We start from the raw sequence: 25,831 nt of genomic DNA on the forward strand, positions 1-25,831 counted from the left end.
ATGCATGCAAATCGCATATGTTTTTAATTTCCCATAGGGAACGTCTCATGCAATTCTCATAAAGCATGTTTAAAAAAATGAACTTGCCGAGCGTTTTTTTTTCTGCACCTTAAAACAAACATACCTAATTGAGTTTTTTTGTTTGGCCCAAATAGTTACACTATATGCATTTCTGGATGTGTTCTCTGCTCTGTGGCAAACCCCACACGATAAGTGTTACCGCTGCTTAAAGTGTAACTGTCGGGCAAAAAAATCAAAAATCAATTCTTTATTTTTATCTGGTAAACAAGTAATAAGGATGCTAACTAGGCAATCCAAAAGTTATAATCTCTATTACTTTTCTTGTTTATAAATGATCATTCCCCAGTTTACCTGACTCTTATTTGGTACGTTGCCACACAAAGGAAGTTGCAGGGCATGCTGGGTTGTCTTTTTTTGCTTCTTTATTTCCCCTCAGACTTAACTAATGTACAGAAGCAAAAAAGGACAACCCAGCATGCCCTGCAACTTCCTTTGTGTGGCAACATAGCACATAAGAGTCAGGTAAACTGGGGAATGATCATTTATAAACAAGAAAGGTAATAGAGATTTTACCATGTGGATTGCCTGGTTAACATCCTTATTACTTGTTTACCAGATAAAAACAAAGAATTGATTTTTGATGTTATGCCCGACAGTTACACTTTAAAGGGAACCTGAAAAGAGAGGAATACGGAGGCTACCATCTTCATTCCCTTATAAACAATGCCCGTTGCCTGATTGTCACACTGAGCTTTTGGCTTTGGTTGTTTTAGGCCACATACAGACATCAGACTATAGTCTTTGGAAAATGAAAGATCACAGACCAATCTTACCACCCTTCCTGTAGTATAAGAGCTATACTCTACACAGTCTTTTCTATGGAGCTGAACTCCACATCAGAAAAAAATCTTTGCAAGATGCTGCACACACAGATGCTGTACAGACACAAAAGATCAGTATCTGCAAAAGATCTGTTCCTGCCAAAAATCCATTCCTACAAATTGCAATGATAGTCTATGAGATCTGCAGATCATCATACACACATGATTTAACTGACATTCATCTGCAGATCAGATCCACCAGGATGGATTTTCAGATCTGCAGATCTGCAGATGAATGTCAGTTAAATCATGTGTGTATGATGATCTGCAGATCTCATAGACTATCATTGCAATTTGTAGGAATGGATTTTTGGCAGGAACAGATCTTTTGCAGATACTGATCTTTTGTGTCTGTACAGCATCTGTGTGTGCAGCATCTTGCAAAGATTTCTGTCTGATGGGGAGTTCAGCTCCATAGAATAGACTGTGTAGAGTATGGCTCTCATACTACATGGAAGGGGGTAAGATTTCTGTCTGATGGGGAGTGCAGCTCCATAGAATAGACTGTGTAGGTGTGGCTCCCATACTACATGGAAGGGGGTAAGATCTCTGTCTGATGGGGAGTGCAGCTCCATAGAATAGACTGTGTAGGTATGGCCCTCATACTACATGGAAGGGGGTAAGATTTCTGTCTGATGGGGAGTTCAGCTCCATAGAATAGACTGTGTAGGTGTGGCTCTCATACTACATGGAAGGGGGTAAGATCTCTGTCTGATGGGGAGTGCAGCTCCATAGAATAGACTGTGTAGGTGTGGCTCTCATACTACATGGAAGGGGGTAAGATTTCTGTCTGATGGGGAGTTCAGCTCCATAGAATAGACTGTGTAGGTATGGCTCTCATACTACATGGAGGGTGGTAAGATTTCTGTCTGATGTGGAGTGCAGCTCCATAGAATAGACTGTGTAGGTGTGGCTCTCATACTACATGGGAGGGGGTAAGATGTCTGTCTGATGTGGAGTGCAGCTCCATAGAATAGACTGTGTAGGTATGGCTCTCATACTACATGGAAGGGGGTAAGATTTCTGTCTGATGGGGAGTGCAGCTCCATAGAATAGACTGTGTAGGTATGGCTCTCATACTACATGGAGGGTGGTAAGATTTCTGTCTGATGGGGAGCGCAGCTCCATAGAATAGACTGTGTAGGTATGGCTCTCATACTACATGGAAGGGGGTAAGATTTCTGTCTGATGGGGAGTGCAGCTCCATAGAATAGACTGTGTAGGTGTGGCTCTCATACTACATGGAAGGGGGTAAGATTTCTGTCTGATGGGGAGTGCAGCTCCATAGAATAGACTGTGTAGGTGTGGCTCTCATACTACATGGAAGGTGGTAAGATTTCTGTCTGATGGGGAGTGCAGCTCCATAGAATAGACTGTGTAGGTATGGCTCTCATACTACATGGAAGGGGGTAAGATTTCTGTCTGATGGGGAGTGCAGCTCCATAGAATAGACTGTGTAGGTGTGGCTCTCATACTACATGGAAGGGGGTAAGATCTCTATCTGATGGGGAGTGCAGCTCCATAGAATAGACTGTGCAGGTATGGCTCTCATACTACATGGAAGGGGGTAAGATTTCTGTCTGATGGGGAGTGCAGCTCCATAGAATAGACTGTGTAGGTGTGGCTCTCATACTACATGGAAGGGGGTAAGATTTCTATCTGATGGGGAGTGCAGCTCCATAGAATAGACTGTGTAGGTGTGGCTCTCATACTACATGGAAGGGGGTAAGATTTCTGTCTGATGGGGAGTTCAGCTCCATAGAATAGACTGTGTAGGTATGGCCCTCATACTACATGGAAGGGGGTAAGATTTCTGTCTGATGGGGAGTGCAGCTCCATAGAATAGACTGTGTAGGTGTGGCTCTCATACTACATGGAAGGGGGTAAGATTTCTGTCTGATGGGGAGTTCAGCTCCATAGAATAGACTGTGTAGGTGTGGCTCTCATACTACATGGAAGGGGGTAAGATTTCTGTCTGATGTGGAGTGCAGCTCCATAGAATAGACTGTGTAGGTATGGCTCTCATACTACATGGAAGGGGGTAAGATTTCTGTCTGATGGGGAGTGCAGCTCCATAGAATAGACTGTGTAGGTGTGGCTCTCATACTACATGGAAGGTGGTAAGATTTCTGTCTGATGGGGAGTGCAGCTCCATAGAATAGACTGTGTAGGTATGGCTCTCATACTACATGGAAGGGGGTAAGATTTCTGTCTGATGGGGAGTGCAGCTCCATAGAATAGACTGTGTAGGTGTGGCTCTCATACTACATGGAAGGGGGTAAGATCTCTATCTGATGGGGAGTGCAGCTCCATAGAATAGACTGTGCAGGTATGGCTCTCATACTACATGGAAGGGGGTAAGATTTCTGTCTGATGGGGAGTGCAGCTCCATAGAATAGACTGTGTAGGTGTGGCTCTCATACTACATGGAAGGGGGTAAGATTTCTATCTGATGGGGAGTGCAGCTCCATAGAATAGACTGTGTAGGTATGGCTCTCATACTACATGGAAGGGGGTAAGATTTCTGTCTGATGGGGAGTGCAGCTCCATAGAATAGACTGTGTAGGTATGGCTCTCATACTACATGGAGGGTGGTAAGATTTCTGTCTGATGGGGAGCGCAGCTCCATAGAATAGACTGTGTAGGTGTGGCTCTCATACTACATGGAAGGGGGTAAGATTTCTGTCTGATGGGGAGTTCAGCTCCATAGAATAGACTGTGTAGGTGTGGCTCTCATACTACATGGAAGGGGGTAAGATTTCTGTCTGATGAGCAGTGCAGCTCCATAGAATAGACTGTGTAGGTGTGGCCCTCATACTACATGGAAGGGGGTAAGATTTCTGTCTGATGTGGAGTGCAGCTCCGTAGAATAGACTGTGTAGGTGTGGCTCTCATACTACATGGAAGGGGGTAAGATTTCTGTCTGATGGGGAGTGCAGCTCCATAGAATAGACTGTGTAGGTGTGGCTCTCATACTACATAGAAGGGGGTAAGATCTCTGTCTGATGGGGAGTGCAGCTCCATAGAATAGACTGTGTAGGTGTGGCTCTCATACTACATGGAAGGGGGTAAGATTTCTATCTGATGGGGAGTGCAGCTCCATAGAATAGACTGTGTAGAGTATGGCTCTCATACTACATGGAAGGGGGTAAGATTTCTGTCTGATGGGGAGTGCAGCTCCATAGAATAGACTGTGTAGGTGTGGCTCTCATACTACATGGAAGGGGGTAAGATTTCTATCTGATGGGGAGTGCAGCTCCATAGAATAGACTGTGTAGAGTATGGCTCTCATACTACATGGAAGGGGGTAAGATTTCTGTCTGATGTGGAGTGCAGCTCCATAGAATAGACTGTGTAGGTGTGGCTCTCATACTACATGGAAGGGGGTAAGATTTCTGTGTGATGGGGAGTGCAGCTCCATAGAATAGACTGTGTAGGTGTGGCTCTCATACTACATGGAAGGGGGTAAGATTTCTGTCTGATGGGGAGTGCAGCTCCATAGAATAGACTGTGTAGGTATGGCTCTCATACTACATGGAAGGGGGTAAGATTTCTGTCTGATGGGGAGCTCAGCTCCATAGAATAGACTGTGTAGGTGTGGCTCTCATACTACATGGAAGGGGGTAAGATTTCTGTCTGATGGGGAGTGCAGCTCCATAGAATAGACTGTGTAGGTATGGCTCTCATACTACATGGAAGGGGGTAAGATTTCTGTCTGATGGGGAGTGCAGCTCCATAGAATAGACTGTGTAGGTATGGCTCTCATACTACATGGAAGGGGGTAAGATGTCTGTCTGATGGGGAGTGCAGCTCCATAGAATAGACTGTGTAGGTATGGCTCTCATACTACATGGAAGGGGGTAAGATTTCTGTCTGATGTGGAGTGCAGCTCCATAGAATAGACTGTGTAGGTATGGCTCTCATACTACATGGAGGGTGGTAAGATTGGTCTGTGATCTTTCATTTTCCAAAGACTATGGTCTGATGTCTGTATGTGGCCTTAGAGTCCCACTATCGGAATTACCCCGGCCCAATAGTAGAATATCTATAATGTTACCACTAGTCTATTAGCTGCTATTTCCAGCACCCACATTTCTGCTCTGCCCCTTTTGCGTGCTCGCTAGCATGGCGACATCCAAGCCACTGGCATTATTTTTAAAGTGGACCTGAACTTTTTCACAGGACTGAAAGAAAACAGAGAGGAATGCATCCTATATGTATTTAGTGAGTTTAGCCTGTGTAGTCCCCCCTCATCTGTGACTATGCACAAGGTATAATTTGATCTCTCAGCTGTGTCCGCTGGCTGCCTCGGCAGAGCAGCTAATTTGTAAACACAGGATGTTAACCCTATGCCTGATGCCATGAAAGCAGGACGTAAACAAACTACACATTTATTGCAGGATTTGTATCAGCTGGAACAAAGAAATGTTTTTCTTTAAAAGGTTATGCTGTTGCTTATCTTTTAGAGCACAGAAAGGATGTTCTGAGTTCAGGGACCGCTTTCACAGGGATCAGCAATGGCTGCTTCCATATTTCTTTCAGCCGAAGTTTCCGCTTACGAAAAATAGTTGCGTTTTCTGCACTAAAGACAATTGAAGTGAATTGAGATCCTCAGAATTTTACACCATAATAAATTATTTCATTAGAGATTTTCAACAAGATGCAAATAACTCTGAAAAATATTTCCGACTTGCACGCAAATTTAACGGAGGTTGCAAGCTGCCTGGAATTGGGCCAATCAAGTGAACTCTCGATATTGATATTAATTGGCCCAATACCAAGGTTCATACACTTTGCATTGAACCGACCATCAATCTGACCGTCTGTTATTATACAATGTATTCTCTACTGCAGAACAAAGATTGCTCAGAGGTTCTGTTAGGATGCCCATTAACGGTACAATCTCCCGAATGATAAACCGTATGATTGAGCGTATTGGACGTCGTTAAAGGTGGCCATTACCGATACAATTCTCCATATGCTCAATCCCCAGATTCGATTGTGATATCAATCAGAAACGATCGTTCTGGCCCACTAACGAAGAAAAGCTGCTAACCAATCTGATCAGATTGATCTATCAATCGTTTCTTCAATACGAATTTCAGAATGATTATTTTGGTCTGATCAAATTGCTTATCATTTTCCCCTCCGTTGGTGTCCCTGAACGATTGTTTCTGATCGACCGCAATCAACGTTACCAGATGCTTAATCGTTTGGGAAATTAAATGGTTATGGGCACCTTCAGATACAACCCACAGCAACCAATCGTTTTTGATGGTTCATCAATCTTAAGGGGGCCACACACCATACAATTTTTAAAATATCTGTTCAATTCAAGAATTGCAATCAATTTTTCTGACTGATTGTAACATATCAAAAATCTGACCAATGTACCACACACATATGTTAAATTTTTCCCCAGTTATGATAAAAATGATCAGAAAGTCTGAGAAAATTGCTAGTGTGTGTTTATTAATAAATTGACAATCTAACACACACCATACAATCTTTAGAAAAGTTGAAGAAAAATTTTCAGCATTCCGGATCAATAAAAATCGGAAAAAAATGGAAAATGCGATCGGATTTTTCAGTCGAATGAAAAAGAAGCTTTCTATTTTGTTGGGGAGATCCGATCATATTTATCAAATTGCCGTAAAATCGGATCATTTTATTGTATTGTGTGTGGTCACCTTTAGGCAATCGTAGCAAGGAGTGGTGGTTGCTGATTGGTTGAGTTGCTGTAGAGATAAATCAGAGGTAGATAAGACAAAGAACATTTATATCACATTTTACTCCTGGCAGACATTAGGGTGCGCTCTATAGGCAGTAGTAGTGTTAGGGTGTCTTGCCCAAGGTCTCCTACTGAATAGGTGCTGAACAGGAAGAGCTGAGGTTCGAACCCTGGTCTCCTATATCAGAGGCCCTGGAAGGGAACCAGAGACGAAGCACCCGCATGTATATTACCATATATATCAGTGGGGACATTAGAGAAAACACCTACCCTGCTCTCTGTTTCATCCTTCACTGCTCAGCCGGCTTGTTATCAGCACTGATAAAGTCCCAAACTGAGCATTCAGTCTGGCTTTGCTCAGGAATCATTATAGCTGAGTCTGTCTTCTCTGATGTCTTTTCAAGCCCAAGCCTGCCCCCTTCTGGCTCTGCTATAATGACTCAGCTATAATGATTCCTGAGCAAAGCCAGACTGAATGCTCAGACGGGGATTTTATTAGGACTGGTAAGAAGCAGGCTGAGCAGTGAAGGATGAAACAGAGAGCAGGGAAGGTGTTTTCTTTCATGTTCCCAATAATATATATAGTAAAATACTTGAGGGTGCTTCGACTCTGGTTCATTACACTCGCCAATCACTGGGTAGGATCATTGCAGCAGTCAGCACACTGACAAACACCACTGAATATATTCCCAGAGTACCCTTAAAAATACAGGCAAAACTAGCCATAGCACACAATGCAACTGTTATGCAATATAGCAACTATCTAACTGTAAGAGGATAAACAGCAACTGTTTCTCTCCTATTGGCCAGCCAATGCTCTAACCCGCCCTAGTAACAGGAAATGGACACCCGATTGGTTGCTAGGAAGCAGAAAATGTTTTGCAATCAGACACCTCATACATGAGAGCGATAAATGGTGATTTATGCAGACAGAAACAGCATTTGGCAGGTACAATTTGAATAAAGTTAACTCCCCCCCCCAGCGATTGGTTATATCTACAGTATTACAGCCGGCGTTGTGCGCTCTAAGCTTCGCCACCGCCACAGAATGTCTTCAAAAAAGCCAGGAAGCGCCGTCACAATCCTGCCCAACAGCTCATTCCATTCCCGCTCACTTTTACAATCACTTGCCAGCTACAAAGTTATGCGGCCAGGAAAGACCGGAGGAAATAAAATAACACAAACGAGAAAAAAAAAAACAGCCAATCAATTCAGCTACCCTAAAGTCATTTCTTTCTGCCCCCAGAAAAGCGCCGCCCCAGGCACCTGCCTCGATGGCGAACACAGCTCCAGGGAGCGAAGGATTTAATTACAGCAGCTCTGAACATTGACTGAGGAGAGAGGAAATTGAATGTGGATTACGGCAGAGTCTTGCTGCATTCCTCATGTGCCCGCCATCCAGAACCTGCCGGTTTGTTTCAGAGCTGGCGTAATCAAGAAGGCCGCAATGTCCTGGGATTATGGGCGGCCGCTGACCCCGGGAATGAGGAGCAGGGAACCAGAACCGAAGGCCGAGTCACAGAAGTGGACACTTCCTGCCCAGGAACTGGGGCAGGGGGGATTCACAATTCTGTTACCCAGAAGCTCCCATCTTAGCTTTAAAGGAACCTGAAGTGAGAAGAATATGGAGGCTGCCTTATTTATTTCCTTGTACACAATACCAGTTGCCTGGCTGACCTGCTGATCTATTTGGCTGCAGTAGTGTCTAAATAACACCAGAAACAAGCATGCAGCTACTCCAGTCAGACTTCAGTCAGGGCCTGTTCACACTGAGGGCATTTTCGGGATTTTTTAAGCGCCGGTGATTTTTTAAATCGCCCTAAAAGCGATTGTGCAATGCTTCCCTATGAGAGAGTTCACATCTGAGCGGTTCGATTGCGATCCACTCCCCAAAGCGATGCCTGTACCATTTTCAGGGCGATTTGCCTCAATGGAAGGTAGAAGGTATACGGAAATCACAAAACGCTTGAAAAAGCGCTTTGTATAGCGATTTCCCCAGCGCTTTTAAGAATAATTCATTGTGTTTATTATTTTCCGGGTCAAAGAGTTCACTTCCGGACTTGCGTCAGGGAGTGAAAAAACAAATCGCTCTGCAAAAGCGCTTTACAAATAATCACACCTTAAAAATAATTGCACACAAAAGCGCAAAACGCCAGCATCAGCTATTGCGATTTTATATGTGAACAAGGCCCAGAGCACCTGATCTGCTGCATGCTTGTTCAGGGTTTATGGCTACAAGAATTAGAAGCAGAGGATCAGCAGGATAGTCAGGCAACTGGTATTGTTTAAAGGACAACTGAAGAGAGAGGTATATGGAGGCTGCCATATTTATTTCCTTATAAGCAATACCAGTTGCCTGGCAGCCCTGCTGGTCCTCTGCCTCTAAGGCCTCGTTCACATCAGGGCCGTTTCTGTGCGCTTTCCACAGCGCACTGCCCTGTGCGATCAGCAAGGTATTGATTTGTCCATGTAACTAAATGTAGCTGGTTCACATCTATGCGCTGCGCTGAGCAGCGTTACAAAAACGTAGTGTTGCATGCATTTCTGTGCGCTGAGCTGTAAAGCGCACAGCAATGCAAGTGAATGGGTCCGCTTTTTTAGCGCACAGAAGCGCGTACAAGCGCATAGAAGCGCATGCGTTTTTTACCCCTAATTGGAGAAAAAAATACATTTACATACAAAAACAAAGTTTTATTGACAACTGCTGCTGCTACAGTAAGCAAAACGTGCTTTAAAGAAGCGCAGCGCAACGCACAGAAACGCGGACTAAAGCGCGCACAAGCGCATGCGTTTTTTACCATGCGCTTTAACACGTTTTTCAGCGCAGCAGATGTGAACGAGGCCTAATACTATTAGCCATAGCCCCTGAACAAGCATGCAGCAGATCAGGAGTTTCTGACATTATTGTCAGATCTGACAAGACTAGCTGCATGCTTGTTTCTGGTGTGATTCAGACACTACTGCAGAGAAATAGACCAGCAGGGCTGCCAGGTAACTGGTATTGATTAAAAGGAAATAGATATGGCCGCCTCCATATCCCTCGTTTCTTTTGTCATTTAAAGAGGAACTGTAGTTAAAATAACATAATGAATACAATTGCTTATTTTTTTTTTTTTTTTACAATACTCATTTGTGAATGATTAAGTCAGTGTTCACCCACTGTAAAATCTTTCCTCACCCCGATTTACTTTTTGAAATTTATCACAAATGGCGACACCTTTAGTAGCGGCAGGTGATCTTTGGGGAATGTTTGTTTACTGTGAGTTCTGAAAGCCAGTACAAAAACATAGCTGGTCTCCCAGAATGCTCTGGGGGTGTGAATTCCGCATAATAAACAGCCTAGGCTAAAGGTGCGTACACACATGCGACTATAGTCGTTTGAAACTATCGTTCCCAGATCGTTTTAAACGACGATCGTTTAAAAAAAAGCAGCCAAAGACCATTAAGTCTAACGACGGACGAGCTAGATCGTTAAAAACGAACGATCTAGCTTGGCGGATTTTTTCCAACGACGATCGTTTACAAAAGTAGTTAATCATTGGAAACGGTCGTTCGTACTCGGCTTGACATGCGCATTTCGCTATTTCTCCATGGAACTTTTCATTTTTATGCGCAAGCACAATAGTTGCTTTACGTGATGTAACGTTCGTTCTAACGATCAGATCGTTACACACCTTTAAAAACTATCTTTACTTAGTTCGTTCTTTCCTCAATTAAAAGATCGTTCGTCGTTCACAACGAACGATCGTTGTCGCATGTGTGTACGTAGCATAAGTCTCCGTGGGAAGGCGGGGCTACATATCAATAAACAGCAATATATAGATACAGGAAGTGTTTCTGATGCTGAAACCAGGAAAATCTCCATAAAAGTGGGTGTCCTGAATAATTTATGGCATTCTACTATATAACGTTACAGTTCCCCTTTAAGAAGGTTACATACACGCAACAATTCTCCAACCCTCGTTTACATAATTACATTCTGAGCATTCTTTCGATGGTCATACATGATTCAATTAAAACACTCAATTGTCTTACTTTTTTAATAACAAAATTGTATTGAAAATTTGAATTTGATTTATTTTCCAATCGGAAAAATCAGTTTTCTAGAATTTTTTTTTTTATAGACGATCAACAGTATGCAATTTAATTTTCAGCTGCAAACATTTTTTTAAAGTATCTATCAGCTGTGGGGGGAAATTCTTATCAATTTTTAGAAAAATTTAAAGGAGTACCGTGGATTGGTTTTAATTTGAATAATCAAGAAAATTGATTGAATTTAAAGGCTCTAATAAATAAATAAAAAGAGAAAAAACAATTGTTTGTTGTATGGTCACCTCGACAGTCAACAATCGATCTGTCAAAATTAGGGACAAAGAAGCTATTCCAAAACATATCAGAAGTCATTGTTTCAACTAGTTTGGATCGATCAGATTGGTGACATCAATCCGAAAATCGGATCGATTTCATTAATCTGATGGGAGTGGTTAGGAGATTTTCATCTTTTAGTGGTCCCAAACGATCATTTTTACCGATCGTTCATACAAATAATCGTTCGTAAACGATCGTTTGCCCATTTGTATCGTTAGTGGCCACCTTAAGATTTCCACGATTAAATTTTTTGGGGTACAGACGTAAATTGTTAATTGAACATAAACAGCATGCAAAAAATAAGCAGTTCTCATGAAAATATTTTAGCCAATCTCATCTACCAAAAATTTTAATGCAATACAGAGATAAAGAATCAACGGAATGGAATTTTTATGTTATTTCATCGATTGCAGGAGTTTACTGAATCCCGCAGTGGGTTGAACCATCGAATCGCAGAATACGCCACTGGCTTTCAGATATCTCTGAATGAGTGACAAGAAATCTTTATTGTTTCAGTTCTACAGTCAAAAAACCGCAGCCTGACTCCCCAAAGGCTGGACTTGTACGTGGCCACAAGGGCAAGCTGTGGGCAACCTTATTCTAATGATAATGACCTCAGCCAATGCTCCACCTAAACGACTTGTCGCCAAACAGCTATTTGTCATCACGCGTTCTTATGCAAGTGTTACAGCCAAACAACTTCTTTCCTATCCATCTGCCTGGTCCAGGCCTTCACTAGTATGATCTGTCTACAGCCTCTACAAATCTACCGCCAACATGAACATGAGGACAAAGGGGGCCATTTACTGGGGGTACATGGACGAACAAGAAGGCAATGCAGTATTCAAACCACACATCCAATCGTTCTATTAAAAGAAAATCTCACATGATTGGACAGTTAAAATGAACACAATTTTGATACTTATAAAAAATTTAATTTCTAAAACCATAGGGTTTTTAAATCATGGGTAGTACAAGGAGAGATATAGATAGATAGATAGATAGATAGATAGATAGATAGATAGATAGATAGATAGATAGATAGATAGATAGATAGATAGATAGATAGATAGATAGATCCAAGTCAAAGGTCTACAATTTAGTACAAGAAAAGCACAACTACGTCTCAGACAATGTTGATATCTCAGAGGTTCCTCCTGCCTTTCTCAATCTTTCTCCATTGCTATTGTTGCAATTTTTTCTTCATCAAGTACCAACATATTACACAGCCCTGTACAGTAAATGAGGACAGCCCTGAACAATGAATTAATAAAAAGGAGAAGATTACTAGTATCAATCAATCATTCCAAATACTGGATACAAATACAGGAGGATACAGGAGAGGAGGAATGGGCCTGCCCCATCAGGCTTACTGTAGCAACAGACTAATATAACAACACTAGCGGTCCAATCACCTTTCTATCGGTGTCAATGAAATTGTTTAATGAATTCAAGGTATGTTTTGAAAGAGGGACCAGAATAAATGGTTCATTTTCCATAGACACATACATAGATTACATGTTCGCACGCTGAAGTACAGGTATGTTTGTACCAGATGCGTGTTTTTAGATATTATAAACTTACATCTGTGGCCTTACATTATGGTGGGGATTAGACTGTAAACTATGAAGACAGCGACATGACTATGTACTCCGTAATGTGCTGCAGGAGATGTCAGTCCTATATAAATACATAATAATAATATGGTAGGACATTACACTACGACTATGGTAGGATTAGAGTGTGAGCTCCTCTGAGGACAGTCAGTGACATGACTATGTACTCCGTAATGTGCTGCAGGAGATGTCAGTCCTATATAAATACATAATAATAATATGGTAGGACATTACACTACGACTATGGTAGGATTAGAGTGTGAGCTCCTCTGAGGACAGTCAGTGACATGACTATGTACTCTGTAACGTGCTGCAGAAGATGTCAGTGCTATATAAATACATAATAATAATATGGTAGGAAAGTTTACTATGACTATGGTATGATTAGATTGTGAGCCCCTCTAAGAACAGCCAGAAACATGACTATGTAATGTACACTGTAAAGTGCTGCAGAAGATGTCAGGGCTATATAAATACATAATAATATGGTAGAAAATTAGACTGTTACTATGGTAGGATTAGATTGTGAGCTCCTCTGAGGACAGTCAGTGACATGACTATGTACTCTGTAATGTGCTGCAGAAGATGTCAGTGCTATATAAATACATAATAATAATATGGTAGGACATTACACTATGACTATGGTAGGATTATATTGTGAGCTCCTCTGAGGACAGTCAGTGACATGACTATGTACTCTGTAATGCGCTGCAGAAGATGTCAGTGCTATATAAATACATAATAATAATATGATAGGACATTACAATATGACTATGGTAGGATTTTATTGTGAGCTCCTCTGAGGACAGTTAGTGACATGGCTATGTACTCTGTACAGGGCTGCAGAGGATGTCAGTGCTATATAAATACATAATAATAATAATATGGTAGGACATTATGGTAGGATTAGATTGTGAGCTCCTCTGAGGACAGTCAGTGACATGACTATGTACTCTGTACAGGGCTGCAGAAGATGTCAGTGCTATATAAATACATAATTATAATATGGTAGGACATTACACTATAACTATGGAAGGGTTAGATTGTGAGGACAGTCAGTGACATGACTATGTACTCAGTAAAGCAATGGGGAACACATTAGTACTATGTAGTAGTAATAATAACAGTAATATTCTATCTCATGAACATTAATATTTGCTCTAATATGTGCAAACCAATTGTAAAAAATGTAACTCAGCACATTAATATCTTTAAGCTGCACCATCTCTCTGCGCCACCTAAATATTTTAAGGTTGTCTAAAATATTTCAAAAAAAAAATCCCTTCATTTGAAGGCCTCAACACAGACAGCGGATTTGTACAATTGTGCAGCCGTGTGTGTGTGTGTGTGTGTGTGTGTGGCGGGGGGGGGGGGGGGGGTGCTGAATCTAAATTATGGATTTTAGCTTGAAGACCAGTGATAAAAAAAGAGGCAGAAATATCAGGATTTATGGGAAGTGTCACTCCTGACTGCCTGCTGAACCTGTGTCTTCTCTGTTTGTGACTGAGCACTGCGATTTAACATGGATGACCGAACGCCGGTAGAGATGGATGTCCCAGAATTTAATTCGGCGGCAGAACGAGAAAATCTACTTTATATTCAAGAAGATCTGAAATCTCTAAAAGAGCATCACAATTTTACTGGAAATCCAATTACTCTCCCAGAGCAGAGAGGGCGGCTTTATTGGAGGTTTTACGGGTGGTCGCGGTCCCCGGGCATCAATAGTGAAATGACAATCAAATTACAGCCCCCTTTATTTTCAGTGGTACCTGTTTAATAATTTAACATAATATTAATAGCGATGCCAAGAGTTACTTAAAACAACCGTCTACAAAATTCAGCGACTTGCACCAATAAAAATGTATTGAGAATTTTTTTTTAAAAATATAAAAATGTAAATTTATGCTTTAAACCCCTAAATACAGAAAAACATTCACAGACTATATTACAAAAACATTGGAAATTAGGACAATTAAGTTTTTTTTTTTTTTTTTAGAAAGTCTGACAATCCAAAAATCAGGTGTGAGCCATTACAAATATTAATAATAAAATCAGTGTGCAAATCATTCTTTGCAGCATCCAATTTCAAAAAACTTCAGCATGATGCGATTAGGTGTAATTAGTTATTACTGTGTCTGGATTTTATTAAAATAAGGAGCCGAGCTGTAAGGATGTCATTGAGAAGCAAGGCCTGAACCCCCCCATTCAGCAGCCTGACATGCAAATAGAAATTACATGTTTCCCTCCTTTTAGGCTGATTGTTAAAGCAAAACTGAGGGGGACAGATCAAAATGAATTTTCTCCAGAATACATCAAAAACTCCACAATGCAAAGCAGGGACGGCCTGTCAGACAAGCAGATGGAAACACACCAACATTAAACACATTGATCAAGCCTCCTACACAGCTCTCCAAATCTCTGCCACCAGTTTAAATATATAACTTGTATCTTTCATACACTCAAGTATACAAAAATGTACTCTCTTACACAACAGAAGAAAAAAAAAAAAAAATATAATATATATATATATATATATATATATATATATATATATATATATTCCAGATGATATTTAAAATTCAATTTGAATATAATTAAATGCATTCACTCTGTTTAGAATATCTTATAAACCTTTGGATGTTATACTGCATTACAGCTAACTGACACGTGACGTGACAGTTGACGCACTGGCAATGTCATACTGTCATGTGAAAACACCTACTACCCATTATCAATTTGCTTTTTTGGGGTGAAAACATAACTAAACCTGGACCTGAGAAAATACCATACAAAAGAAAATGTTACCTAAACCATTAACATAAAGTATACCAGAATCTAATATGAGATGCGAAGCAATATAAAAGGAAGCAACATAAATCATTCTAATAGGGGAGACAAAATATAAATCATATACATATATATATATATATATATATATATATATATATATATATATATATATATATATATATATATATATATATATATATATATATATATATATATATATATTTCATTTTCAATCAAACCTTAAATATACTTTCTAGTTGTTTTAAATGTAGGGCATGTTCATTTGTTAAGAACAGAGTCAAATACTGTAAAATAAAAATTCTAAAATGCAATTAATTATTTCACAGCAAATAATGTTTTTCAGCTCCCCTCCTGCATTTCAAAAACACAGAGACACATATTTATTATATTCAAAATAAATAACCCACTTAAATTTTAGTTCCTAAATACTGAGCGCTGCCATTTTTGTTTTTCACACAAAAGAATTAACTTCTCATTTTGTAAAACTGTTTATTTGTGTCATTTTTTTTATATGTATTTTTCTTTCTTTTTTTTATACAACAAATAAAATATTGTGTCCATAGAAATCCTAAACTAAAACTGTTCAACAGAGAAACAAGAAGAGTTCTTTTTTGTTCTTTTTTTTTTTTTTTGTCTTGACACTCATTACACTTTCAGACACTTTTTTTGCTTTCTTTTTTATTTAAACAGACTGCAGAATTTATTGAAAATAAATAATTGGCAGCTGTAATAGGCAATTTGAATAAAATTGTTGAAAAAAGCAACCTTTAATGAAAATAGTGTTTATTATACATCAGATACTAAATGAATAAAGTAAATGATCTTTTTTGTATTTTTCACTTTTTTAAATTAATAACTTCGAAAAAGTTTTCAATATACAAAACTGTACACTTATAAAGTTGGCAGAAATAATTTTTGATTGTTTTTTTTTATTATCTGAAGGGGAAGGAGGGGGGGGGGGGGAGTTTGAGGGGGTGAAATTGAGCTCTGTAGTGAGCAGGCGTGAAAATGCCAGAATGAATGTAGTGAGGTTGAAGCCAGCGGTGTCTTTTTCTCCAGCGACTACAGAACAAGGGGCACAAAAGGTTGTGGAAGAAGGGGGCAGAGAGGCAAGTTCCAAGCAGGGGTAGCTTTTGTAATACTGGATACAAATAAGGCAATTGTAGCATTATGCCAGAGGGATTAACAACACCAGGAAGAGATACTGATCCAGGCCTAAGTGCTGTGGGGATGCCTCAGGAAAACAACATTTTAAGTAAGTGCTCTGAAATAATAATAATAGTAATAATAATGGTAACAAAAATTAGACACAAAAAAAGAAAAAGAATGATTTTTTATATATATATAGATGTATATATATTTACTCTGTTATTATTTGTATTGCTACTTCTGTTGATAAGTATTATAAGTGTAGTAATTAAAAAAAGTTAAAAAAAAAAAGTACAATATTCAAAAATGGCTGAATATTTAAATTAATAGTATATATTATTGGAAGTGGAAAAGGGGAGGTATAAAAAGAGCCAGTATATTTTTTTAAATGCAAAATAATAAGTAAAACAAATGTACAATATTCAAAAATGGCTGAATATTTAAATTAAAAGTATATGTTATTGGAAGTGGAAAAGGGGAGATATAAAAAAGAGCCAGTATATTTATTTAAATGCAAAATAATAAGTTAAAAAAATGACATAGAAGGGGCAGACCAAGCAACACAGAAAGAATGATGGTAAAAGGGGGAGGGGGAAAGAAAGTACAATACTGCAGAAGGAGTGTTGGACGGGGGGCACTAACTACTAGTCGATTAGGTGGAAATTCACCGCTGCTGGCTTCAAAATATTTCAGACCTTGGATATTAGATTACTAAAAATAAAAAAAAAATTCAATAAAATAAAAAAAATAAGATATGCGCAAGTCACATGGGTATATTGACTTACTGCTAATAGTATATGATGCTATAATGATATGAAGGTGCACCTGGCTCTTATTATCTGGAAATATGACAATTATTATCCATGATGGGTTAAGGTGCATGGAGCACAGGATTTGCCCCAACAGCTCCGCCATCTCTGAAAAAACACCGCTGGGATCAGTGACACAGCTGTGAATTCTGACTTCAACACAAAACCCAAAGACAGGGGTGGGGTGTGTGTGGTGGGGTGGGGGTCTGAGAACAGATGAAGCCCTCTAAACCTGCACAGAGCCCCCCCATCCTTCCTCACACCCCAGCCTCTTCCCTACATAACAAAATGAGTAATAATGACTAGTAAAATGTAACTTTTAATAACATCCAATTATAAAAATAGAATTCACAGCCTCACTTTACAATAACAGGTGATTTTCAAAGGTTTGGAGAGGGAAGGATTGATAAAAAGAAATATTTATCAATAGAAATATTTACCCCTGATGAAGCCCCTTTTTTATGGGGCGAAACGTGTTGGGTTGTGGTGGTATGGTATGGATGTTGTTTTCCATTTGTAAATAGCATTATTATTTGGGTTTAGAGGGAAAGGACCCTTTCCATACTATGGTAGATGCCTATAAGGGTCTTATATCAATCCTCCCCTCCCCCCAAACATTTGAAAATCACCTGTTCTTGTGAATTCCATTTTATATTAGGATGTTATTAAAAGTTACATTTTACCAGTCCTCTTGAGACAGTAGATACATTGTATAAAATGATATAGGATGCATAATGATAGGTGCTAAGGAATACATAACATGACATGCAGCAATACTCCACAGGCAGTTTTTGGTGGGGTGGTAAGGGGTGAGGAGGAGGTGGGGGGCCATACAGAACTCTTTCTAGGACAGACAGACAGGACATGGAGATACACTTGTGGCTTTGCCTGGTGATAATAACTGACAGAAAAATAACAGAATGAACAGAGTAGTGGCTGGGGAGAGGGGGAGGGTAGGTGAGCTCCGGGTTGTGGTAGTAAAAAGACCTCCAGACACAAGAAACATACTCCCAGATTCTGAGGGTCTCCAGAAAGAGAGGGACTATCTGTGGAATCACCTGATGTAGTCAGAAGGCTGCAAGGCAGAGTAGAGGCACACAAGTCTCTGTAGAAAAAAAGGAGAAATTTCAGGTCCTTTTAGTAAACAGCATGGAGAGAATTAGAATCATCATCATCATCATATGTCATTATATTGCCAGGAACGGAACTCTTAGCTCCTCCAGTCTTTGAATTTTGGATCAAGTTTTTGTTTTTCTTCCTCCAGAAGAGAATATAAGTTAAGAAAAAAAGCTCTTATGGTTTTAGAAGGGGGGAAAAATCCACAGTTCAGGTCCAGGGAAGTCCTCGGGTCAGAGCTCGTGGCACGACGTGTCCGATTTGACGCTATGGGAGAAGACTTCGTGTTGTTGTAGGTCCCCAGGTGGGGTCATCCTCTTCTCCTTCTGCCTCCGGTTACAGAACCAGACCCGGACCACCTCCTTCTCCAGCTGTAGACTGTCTGCCAGGGAGGAGATCTCCTGGGCGGCTGGCTTGGGGCACTTCAGAAAGTGGGTCTCCAGTACCCCCTTGACGCTGACCTCTATGGAGGTCCTCTTCTTCCTCTTCCTGCCCTGCGCGGCGATCTTGTCGATGCTGGTCGGGCTGCCCGTGGTGGAGTCGGCTTCCTCCAGCCACTTGTTCAGGAGGGGCTTCAGCTTACACATATTCTTGAAGCTGAGCTGGAGGGCTTCGAACCTGCAGATGGTGGTCTGGGAGAAGACGTTGCCATAGAGGGTGCCCAGGGCCAACCCGACGTCCGCTTGGGTGAAGCCCAGCTTGATCCGTCTTTGTTTGAACTGTTTGGCAAACTGTTCCAGCTCGTCCGAGGTGGGGGTCTCCTCATCCGAGTGGTCCTGGCAGTGGTGGCCGCTGAGGTCCCCATGCTCGGTGGGATCCCTGAGCACCGGGTGGAGGCTCTGGGTGTTGACAGTCTGGGGGGGTGGTGGGGTGAGGGCACCATGGTCCAGCATGCCACTCACGCTGAAGCCAGTCTGGGAGTAGAGGGCCTGCCCGCTGGGGGGCATGGAAGGGTTGTGGACCGGGCTGGCACCCCAGGCGTTGGCGTGGTTGGCATGGGGCGACCTGTGGTGGATGATGGCTCCAAGCTGGAGGTCCTCCCTGCCGGGCTTGATGTCCTGCTGCTCCAAGGGGCTGGTAGACCAGGGGTTGGCATCTGCCAGGCTGCTCATCCAGTGGTGCCCCAGCGGGTGCCCATTGCTGGGTAACCCCTGCAGGTAGTCCGCCTGCAGCAGCTTCTGGGGGTTCCTGAAGGGGCTGCCCTGCTGCATGCTGCCAGGATCTGCATGGACCAGGGCTGGGCTGCTCAGGAGGCTGTAGGCATTGGAGGCAGCTGTGGCCATGGCGGCTCCCCTGCCAGTCAGAGAGTGGCACCAGCTTCCAGCCTCTGACATCTACAAGGTGAGGGGGGTCTGATCAGTGACAGCACCCCCAGCCAATGGGGACCGCCGGGGGGAGGGACTCTGCCTGCACAGCAGCCTGGCACTGGCAGGGGTTAACTGAGGAGGAAGTCAGGGAGCCGGGGCCCCTCATTGGCTCCTGAGAGTCCCGGGATTAACCCTTCCCTATCCTGCAGGAGGAGAGAGAGAAGACCCCCAGTGTCAGACCTGAGAGGATGAGGAGAGAGCTCTGCTGGGGCAGCTTCATATCCAGCCCCCTCCTTCCCAAACCCCTCTACCCATCATCACCCCCCACCCTCCTGCACCCCATCACCCCCACCCTCCTCCACCATCCTCACCCCCCTTCCCCCGGCTGTGGACTCCATGCTAGTCGTTACAATTAAAATATTGTTACATTTGTATCTCTGCACTTCCCACAGGAGCACGTGCGTTACATTGTAAGGGCGAAATTCTGCGAATGAACTGCCAGTCCCACCGCAGGACTCTACCCTCCCACCTCTTTACCCTCTGTCCCCTTCCCCCACCCCCATGGGTGTCATCTGCCCCCCCCCCCCCCCGCCACACACACTCACACAGAGGCAGGGCAGAGGGTGCCCCCATCCATTCTTACACTGACAGCCACAGGGCAGAGCCCCCCCCCCCCATGGCAGCAGAGGACAGAGGGTGCCCCCCTCCCCCTACACTGGGAGCCACAGGGCAGAGCCCACCCCCCTCATGGCAGCAAAGGACAGAGGGTGCCCCCTTCCCCTACACTGGCAGCCACAGGACAGTGGGTGCCTCCCTCCCCCCTACACTGGGAGCACAGGACAGTGGGTACCCCCCTCCCCCTACACTGGGAGCACAGGACAGTGGGTACCCCCCTCCCCCTACACTGGGAGCACAGGACAGTGGGTGCCCCCCTTTCTCGTACACTGGGAGCACAGGACAGTGGGTGCCCCCTCCCCCCTACACTGGGAGCACAGGACAGTGGGTGCCCCCCTCCCCCCTACACTGGGAGCACAGGACAGTGGGTGCCCCCCTCCCCCCTACACTGGGAGCGCAGGACAGAGGGTGCCCCCCTATACTGGGAGCACAGGACAGTGGGTGCCCCCCCTCCCCCCTACACTGGGAGCGCAGGACAGAGGGTGCCCCCCTCCCCCCTATACTGGGAGCGCAGGACAGAGGGTGCCCCCTCCCCCCTACACTGGGAGCGCAGGACAGAGGGTGCCCCCCTCCCCCCTACACTGGGAGCGCAGGACAGAGGGTGCCCCCCTCCCCCCTATACTGGGAGCGCAGGACAGAGGGTGCCCCCCTACACTGGGAGCGCAGGACAGAGGGTGCCCCCCTACCCTGGGTCTGGGAGCGCAGGACAGTGGGTGCCCCCCTCCCCCCTACACTGGGAGCACAGGACAGTGGGTGCCCCCCTCCCCCCTACACTGGGAGCACAGGACAGTGGGTGCCCCCCTCCCCCCTACACTGGGAGCGCAGGACAGAGGGTGCCCCCCTCCCCCCTACACTGGGAGCACAGGACAGTGGGTGCCCCCCTCCCCCCTACACTGGGAGCACAGGACAGTGGGTGCCCCCCTCCCCCCTACACTGGGAGCACAGGACAGAGGGTGCCCCCCTACCCTGGGTCTGGAAGCGCAGGACAGAGGGTGCCCCCCTCCCCCCTACACTGGGAGCGCAGGACAGTGGGTGCCCCCCTCCCCCCTACACTGGGAGCACAGGACAGAGGGTGCCCCCCTACCCTGGGTCTGGGAGCGCAGGACAGTGGGTGCCCCCCTCCCCCCTACACTGGGAGCACAGGACAGTGGGTGCCCCCCCTCCCCCCTACACTGGGAGCGCAGGACAGAGGGTGCCCCCCTCCCCCCTACACTGGGAGCACAGGACAGTGGGTGCCCCCCTCCCCCCTACACTGGGAGCACAGGACAGTGGGTGCCCCCCTCCCCCCTACACTGGGAGTGCAGGACAGAGGGTGCCCCCCTCCCCCCTACACTGGGAGCACAGGACAGTGGGTGCCCCCCTCCCCCCCTACACTGGGAGCACAGGACAGTGGGTGCCCCCCTCCCCCCTACACTGGGAGCGCAGGACAGAGGGTGCCCCCCTACACTGGGAGCGCAGGACAGTGGGTGCCCCCCTCCCCCCTACACTGGGAGCACAGGACAGTGGGTGCCCCCCTCCCCCCTACACTGGGAGCACAGGACAGTGGGTGCCCCCCTCCCCCCTACACTGGGAGCGCAGGACAGAGGGTGCCCCCCTCCCCCCTACACTGGGAGCACAGGACAGTGGGTGCCCCCCTCCCCCCTACACTGGGAGCGCAGGACAGTGGGTGCCCCCTCCCCCCTACACTGGGAGCGCAGGACAGAGGGTGCCCCCCTCCCCCCTACACTGGGAGCACAGGACAGTGGGTGCCCCCCTCCCCCCTACACTGGGAGCGCAGGACAGTGGGTGCCCCCCTCCCCCCTACACTGGGAGCGCAGGACAGAGGGTGCCCCCCTCCCCCCTACACTGGGAGCGCAGGGCAGAGGGTTGGGGCAGCACCCGGCCTTTTGCCCCCCAAAAATGCCAAATATAACAAAATCACAGAGTAAATCGTGCCAGTAAAAAGGGGAGAAAACGAAAAAAAATGTCAATTCCTCTCCAAGGTCGAGCAAAACTGAAAAAATAACAAAAAAATCCACATTGTGCCATTCATTCCTCCGAATTCAGATACCCCACAACACAGGGCGATATTCCGCATTCAACAGTTACCGAAACAATAGAATTTACCGAGAGCGCGAGAAAGAGAGCGATCTCTCCACCCGCCGGTACCGCACCGATCTCTGCAGCGCGACTCCTTCCATCCGACCAGCGTCCGACTCCTTCCACCCGCGCCCGACTCCTTCCCTCGCTGGATCGCACGGACGCGTCGCGTATTATTGGTTTGAACGCCGTTGAATCTATCGCCGGGCGGCAGGTTAAGCTTGATTTACATTAGCATACATTTTCATCTGTTTAGCTGCAATAAAAGAGGCTGAGAAGCCGCTCGGAGCTGCCACACACTGGAGGCACAGGGAGGCTGCTGCTACTGCTGCGAGGGGCAATCCTGTGGGGACAGGGGGCACATCGGGGTCCCGCAGCGATTTTACTCAGCACCAATGGACATCAAGCGATTATCTACTTCATCTCAGCGTCTGCAGGATTTGGGGTAACTATCCGATGCACAATCTACCTCTGGGGTAACTATCCGACGCACAATCTACCTCAGCGGTAACTATCTCACACCTACCCAGCAACTGGGGTAACAATCCGACACACAGCCAACCACGGGAGTAACAATCCAACACGCCAACTGCCAGGGTAACAATCCGACGCATACCCAGCCACTGGGGTGATAATCCAACACTCCAAATGCAGGGGTAACAATCAGATGCATACCCGGACACTGGGGTAACATTGCCACACTCCAACTGCCGGGGTAACAATCCGACGCATACCCAGCCACTGGGGTAACAATCCGACGCACAATCTACCACTAGTGTAACCATCCGACCCCTACCCAGCCACTGGTGTAATAAATCAACACCCAGCCAACCACTAGGGTAACTATCGGACGCACAATCTACCTCTAGGGTAACAATCCGACGCCCAGCCAGCTACTGGGGTAGCTATCCAACAGATACCCAACCGCTGGGGTAACAATCCGACACCCCAGCCAATGGGGTCACTACTCAACACATACCCAGTTACTAGGGTAGTAATCCAACACCCTAGCCTCTGGGGTAATGCTGGGGCTAACTATCCGACAACTATTCAGCCACTAGGGTAAGAGGAATCCAACACCTGCCCAACCACTGGAGTAACAATCCAACACTTCAGCCGCTGGGGTAATTTATCCGACACCTACCCAGTCACTGGGGTCCGGCAACAATTCAGCAACAAGCAGACAGGTCGGGCAATAATCCGACAGCCACCCTGCTATGGGGTAATAATCAGACTCTCACCTATAATACCATAATAATTATTTCCCTACCTCCTAACCCTGTCCTAACTACTGACCAACATAAATCACCGACCCTGGAGTTGCCTTTGTCGTAGATTATGTATTTAAAACTGATATACAGGATATATTTTAGTTTACTATTATTAATTAATATTTAAGCATATTTTGGGATCTTTTCATATTCCCTGCAGTTACTTTTCTACACGACTTTTTGAACTGAAGTTACAGGGCTGTTTCCCTTGTGCTGTTGTGTAATTAGTGCAGTGACAGTACCGAGTAGTGGGGTGATGACAGCACTTTGCACAGAGGAGGGTGTATGCCGGGTTACAGGCGCTGCAGAGCATAATATCATGGAGTACTCCTTAGATTCAGTGCTGAGGGTGTTGTGTTATATGCTGTGAGTGGATTTGCAGGCTATGCTTAGTGCACAGCTGTATACTGTTGTGATGTACTGATTAGTATAGTAGTGTTTACTGTAGCAAGTTATTTACTGTTCTAAAAAAAATGTGTTTTCTAGTTGTTGTGCAGTGTAGAGAGTTGTGACAATGCATTGCATTGTGCTGGCAAACTGTAGATGTGATGGTAACCCTTATCTGGCTGTGTAGCTGTGTGCTGTGTGTTCATTCTCTGGCAGGTGTGTGCGTGCGTGCGTGCGTGCGTGCGTGCGTGCGTGCGTGTGTGTGTGTGTGTGTGTGTGTGTGTGTGTGTCGAGACTGTGAGTGTGTGTGCTGGTAAGGTGTTCCTGTGACACTGTGTGTGTGTGTGTGTGTGTGTGTGTGTGTGTGTGTGTGTGTGTGTGTATATACACGAGACTGTGTGTGTGTGTGTGTGTGTGTGTGTATATACACGAGACTGTGAGTGTGTGTGCTAGTAAGGTGTTCCTGTGACACTGTGTGTGTGTGTGTGTGTGTGTGTGTGTATACACGAGACTGTGAGTGTGTGTGTGTGTGTGTGTGTGTGTATACACGAGACTGTGAGTGTGTGTGCTGGTAAGGTGTTCCTGTGACACTGTGTGTGTGTGTAAACACGAGACTGTGAGTGTGTGTGCTGATAAGGTGTTCCTGTGACACTGTGTGTGTGTGTGTGTGTGTGTGTGTGTGTGTGTGTGTGTGTGTGTGTGTGTGTGTATACACGAGACTGTGAGTGTGTGTGCTGGTAAGGTGTTCCTGTGACACTGTGTGTGTGTGTATACACGAGACTGTGAGTGTGTGTGCTGGTAAGGTGTTCCTGTGACACTGTGTGTGTGTGTATACACGAGACTGTGAGTGTGTGTGCTGGTAAGGTGTTCCTGTGACACTGTGTGTGTGTGTGTGTGTGTGTGTGTGTGTGTGTGTGTGTGTGTATACACGAGACTGTGAGTGTGTGTGCTGGTAAGGTGTTCCTGTGACACTGTGTGTGTGTGTGTGTGTGTGTGTGTGTGTGTGTGTGTGTGTGCGTGCGTGCATACACGAGACTGAGTGTGTGTGCTGGAAAGGTGTTACTGTGACAATGTGTGAGCATGTGTAACAGGTGGTGTAGCTGTAATAAAAGTATCATAGGGAGCTCCCCTTGCACTTGCTACAGTGCAGATGTTTGTTGTCAGATTGTACAGTTGTGTAGTTTCATTGCCGAGTCAGTAGTGTTTTGTACACATATGTTAATTGTTTAATACGGTGTGGTTGGTTTAATTGTTAGTACAGTATGCTATACATCTATTACTATAGTGTGATCTAGGTATGTTGCCGGTAGTATTGTGGGTTGTTGTAGGCACACTATTATAGTGTTGTGTATGGCAGTACAGTGTGGTGTATACATATTTCGGTGATATGTTGTACACTACAGTTGTACACAGTAGTGTAGGAGCTGCACACAGTTGCACACAGTAGAGTTGGAGCTGCACACAGTTGTATTGTAGGAGCTGCACACAGTTGCACACAGTAGTGTAGGTGCTGCACACAGTTGTACACAGTAGTGTAGGAGCAGCACACAGTTGTACACAGTAGTGTAGGGGCAGCACACAGTTGTACACAGTAGTGTAGGAGCTGCACA

The 25,831-nt window shown here is 44.7% G+C and overlaps 1 protein-coding gene across 1 annotated transcript; it reads right to left on the reverse strand.

Moving 5' to 3' along the window:
* Nucleotides 1-17,047: 17,047 nt before the first annotated feature.
* POU3F4 (POU class 3 homeobox 4) lies at nucleotides 17,048-19,858 on the reverse strand. Its single transcript, XM_068249265.1, has one exon. The coding sequence runs from the start codon at nucleotides 19,834-19,836 to the stop codon at nucleotides 18,736-18,738; it is 1,101 nt and encodes a 366-aa protein (XP_068105366.1). The 5' UTR covers nucleotides 19,837-19,858; the 3' UTR covers nucleotides 17,048-18,735.
* Nucleotides 19,859-25,831: the final 5,973 nt, after the last annotated feature.

Source organism: Hyperolius riggenbachi, chromosome 8 (assembly GCF_040937935.1).
Source record: "Hyperolius riggenbachi isolate aHypRig1 chromosome 8, aHypRig1.pri, whole genome shotgun sequence".
NCBI lineage: Eukaryota > Metazoa > Chordata > Amphibia > Anura > Hyperoliidae > Hyperolius > Hyperolius riggenbachi.